The sequence below is a fragment of the Pundamilia nyererei genome, unplaced genomic scaffold, assembly GCF_000239375.1.
Source record: "Pundamilia nyererei isolate P.nyererei 1_Seehausen unplaced genomic scaffold, PunNye1.0 scaffold00256, whole genome shotgun sequence".
NCBI lineage: Eukaryota > Metazoa > Chordata > Actinopteri > Cichliformes > Cichlidae > Pundamilia > Pundamilia nyererei.
The window spans coordinates 276,846-281,146 of NW_005187657.1; the positions used below are offsets into that span (position 1 = coordinate 276,846).

The following is a 4,301-nucleotide window of genomic DNA, read 5'->3' on the forward strand; positions in this document are numbered from 1 at the left end:
TTTTTTTCTCTGTATCTATGAAGCGCCTTGAGGCGACTTATGTTGTGATTTGGCGCTATATAAATAAAATTGAATTGAATTGAATTGAAATTGAATTGAATTGAATTGCAAAAACACCTTCAGTGCACAGATGCATTTCTTTTTAGTTCTTCTAATACACGATCTCACATTTTCCTAAGAAACACTAATTGTCCACTTCATTGGGTACAATTAAGTACAATTGTTTAACTGCATTTGAATGGGAATTCTTAAATCAGCCAATCACATGGTATGAATTTAGTGCATAGTTTCCTGGGTATTTCCCTGGGAGAAAAAGCCTTGCTGTTGTCAAAGGACTGGGAAGAATGGCGAGTCTGCTTCATGCTGTTAGGAATGCAAGAAGAAGTCAGTCACCACTTGTTACAACCACGATATGCACAAGAGCATCCCTTTATGACAGCACTGTGCTCATTCTCTGATGGCTGCTTCCAGGATAACACCATCTCATATCAGCTCAGATATGATGATGAGTTCACTGCACTCAGATGGCCTAAACAGCCAACAGATCCAAACAGAGCAGCTTTGGGACATTTGCATTGTACTGCACCAGCTCTATCATGTCAATCTCGAAGAAATGTCCTGGGAAATGTTTCCAGCACCTGAATCTGTGTTCAGTGAATCAAGCTGTGTGATGAAATCATGATGAAGTAATAGCAAGTTCTTAGGGGATCCTGCTAGATTGGCCATTTGGCTGCTGTTTGCTTGAGGAGCAAGACTTTCTAGACAATGTGGGCAAAAAGATGGGTTCTTTTAATTTAATTGCACAAGCATTTGCCTGCATTAAGAGAAACAAAAGAGACGGCAACTGAAAGAAAACAAATCTTCCATTAGTAAGTATCAGAAAATTGATCCATAAATGGAAAAGCAGCTTTGGGCTTTGAGCTCTTTCTTTGTGTTAGCTGCCTCCTGAAGCCTACAACCTCAGTTGGAGTTAGACAGTCAGCAGCTTTTCAAGGAGTCTTCTGGCTTCATGAGGACAGTCAAAGCTCGTTCTGGATTTTGACTGCTTTTTGTTCTGCTCTCTGTCAGAAGGATCTGCCCCTAATTATGATATTACACAGCAGTAATTCAAATGTGCTTTTCTACTCTGTAGGGTCTCTTCCTTCAACTGAGACATTCCTAACAGGCTTCACAAGACACTGTGCTGCTGTCATGTAAAGTAATCTTAGTAATCTTAGTAGGGGCAGGGATAGCTCAGTAGGTAGAGTGGTGGCCCCATGATCGGAAGGTCGGGGGTTCGATTCCCCTGAACAGCTACCCTGAGGTACCCCTGAGCAAGGTACCGTCCCTACACACTGCTCCCCGGGCGCCCAATGGCTGCCCACTGCTTCACTGAGTGAATGGGTTAAATGCAGAGAGCGATTTCCCCCACTGGGACCAATAAAGTACACTTTCTTTCTAACTTTCTAAGTAACATAGCCCTGCATTGTAACCTTAGCACATATTTATGGAAGGCTGTCATAATACAGTGTAGCTATCTAATGCTGCCATCTGTTGGTCAGCTGCATCTAAGCATGTGTACGCACAGAGTGTAGTACTTGTCATGTATGTTGGGCTTAAAGAGCAGAGAGTTCAGGATGGAGCAGCTGTCGTTGCATGTGTCCATTATGCAAAGCTGTGTATGGAAGCTTTGTTACACGTGTCTGCAAACCGCAGCACAGTCGTCTCTATTGGATGTGACCGAGTGTTTGCTGTGAGAGCCACACAGAGTGGACGTTTCATCTGGAGTCTGCAGGAGCTCGATCTGCTGAAAAAGGGAAATAGTGTCAAATAATTCTTTTAGCACACAGACTCATAATTCTTACAGAGAAGAAATTTAGAGGAGCAGCAGAAATGAAGTCTGTGCTCCTCATGGGCAGAAGTGCATCAGCTGTTGTCCATATAAAATCAACCTTCAGACTCAATAACAGCAGTGAAAACTTTCCTTTAAGTTGTAATGGCTGGACGGGATACGTCTGTAAACTGCAGTCTGCAGCTCTTTACGCAGGTGGTTTATGTGGATTAAGCACCTTTGGCCTCGGCTTCCACAGTCAGACTGTCCTGAACCAGTCCAGTGATTAAAACTTCCACATGCTCCTGAAGCTCCAGTTTGTTAAATGGAAAAAGTGTTAAGTTGCAAATGTAGCTTGATTCTTTAGACTCCGGGCATCAAACAGCACCAAACAACAAATAAAGTAAATAGCAAAACAAGCTGGTTTTGCATGGGCACTACCCACATACTCAACTCTGCTGCTCACAAATGTGTTTTCCTTGCAAAGCAAAGCTTAGTTTGAAGAATGTTCAGTCACAAATTACAATTGATTATTATAAATTGTAGTCATAATTGTGCTGCATGCTCTCTTGTGTTGTGCTAAAATGCATTGTGTACAGTTAAAGCAGGACACCGAGACACTAGTGCAGCGTTCTGATCCTGTATGTTTCTGTTTGACTTTTGTTCTCAGATTGATGATAAGGAGTTTGACATTCCACAAGTGGACACACCTCCCACACTGGAAAGCATTCTCAATGAGGTATTCCATGTAAAAAGTGTTTATAATGAGCTACAAAGCTTTCTATGTGTTGTGGTAAGAAAAGCAAATATATCATTAAAATGATCAAACGATGACACAAACACACACGTTTAAATCATGCTAAACATCAATTTTCATGTTTTCACGAGTCTCTGGGAATCATATTCTCGTTGCCAATGAAATGTTTATTTTTAAATGATTATTTTTAGGCCTTTCTCTGGCTTTATTGGATAGTTACAGTGAAGACTGACAGGAAAGCAGAGGGAGAGAGTGAGGGGGGGGATGTGGCCGCGGGTCGGGCTCAAACCCTGAGCCCGGGCTCAGGGTTTGAGCCCGACCCGCGGCCACATCCCCCCCCTCACTCTCTCCCTCTGCTTTCCTGTCAGTCTTCACTGTAACTATCCAATAAAGCCAGAGAAAGGCCTAAAAATAATCATTTAAAAATAAACATTTCATTGGCAACGAGAATATGATTCCCAGAGACTCGTGAAAACATGAAAATTGATGTTTAGCATGATTTAAACGTGTGTGTTTGTGTCATCGTTTGATCATTTTAATGATATATTTGCTTTTCTTACCACAACACATAGAAAGCTTTGTAGCTCATTATAAACACTTTTTACATGGAATACCTCATTGAGAATGCTTTCCAGTGTGGGAGGTGTGTCCACTTGTGGAATGTCAAACTCCTTATCATCAATCTGAGAACAAAAGTCAAACAGAAACATACAGGATCAGAACGCTGCACTAGTGTCTCGGTGTCCTGCTTTAACTGTACACAATGCATTTTAGCACAACACAAGAGAGCATGCAGCACAATTATGACTACAATTTATAATAATCAATTGTAATTTGTGACTGAACATTCTTCAAACTAAGCTTTGCTTTGCAAGGAAAACACATTTGTGAGCAGCAGAGTTGAGTATGTGGGTAGTGCCCATGCAAAACCAGCTTGTTTTGCTATTTACTTTATTTGTTGTTTGGTGCTGTTTGATGCCCGGAGTCTAAAGAATCAAGCTACATTTGCAACTTAACACTTTTTCCATTTAACAAACTGGAGCTTCAGGAGCATGTGGAAGTTTTAATCACTGGACTGGTTCAGGACAGTCTGACTGTGGAAGCCGAGGCCAAAGGTGCTTAATCCACATAAACCACCTGCGTAAAGAGCTGCAGACTGCAGTTTACAGACGTATCCCGTCCAGCCATTACAACTTAAAGGAAAGTTTTCACTGCTGTTATTGAGTCTGAAGGTTGATTTTATATGGACAACAGCTGATGCACTTCTGCCCATGAGGAGCACAGACTTCATTTCTGCTGCTCCTCTAAATTTCTTCTCTGTAAGAATTATGAGTCTGTGTGCTAAAAGAATTATTTGACACTATTTCCCTTTTTCAGCAGATCGAGCTCCTGCAGACTCCAGATGAAACGTCCACTCTGTGTGGCTCTCACAGCAAACACTCGGTCACATCCAATAGAGACGACTGTGCTGCGGTTTGCAGACACGTGTAACAAAGCTTCCATACACAGCTTTGCATAATGGACACATGCAACGACAGCTGCTCCATCCTGAACTCTCTGCTCTTTAAGCCCAACATACATGACAAGTACTACACTCTGTGCGTACACATGCTTAGATGCAGCTGACCAACAGATGGCAGCATTAGATAGCTACACTGTATTATGACAGCCTTCCATAAATATGTGCTAAGGTTACAATGCAGGGCTATGTTACTTAGAAAGTTAGAAAGAAAG

General features: G+C 41.9%; 1 protein-coding gene across 1 annotated transcript in view; it reads left to right on the top strand.

Moving 5' to 3' along the window:
* Positions 1 to 4,301, top strand: part of vps8 (VPS8 subunit of CORVET complex) — an 83,384-nt gene that overhangs the window by 4,148 nt on the left and 74,935 nt on the right. Inside the window, exon 2 of the mRNA XM_005749863.1 lies at positions 2,481 to 2,549. Within this exon, the coding sequence (XP_005749920.1) occupies positions 2,481 to 2,549 (69 nt within the window). The remainder of the gene's footprint in view (positions 1 to 2,480; positions 2,550 to 4,301) is intronic.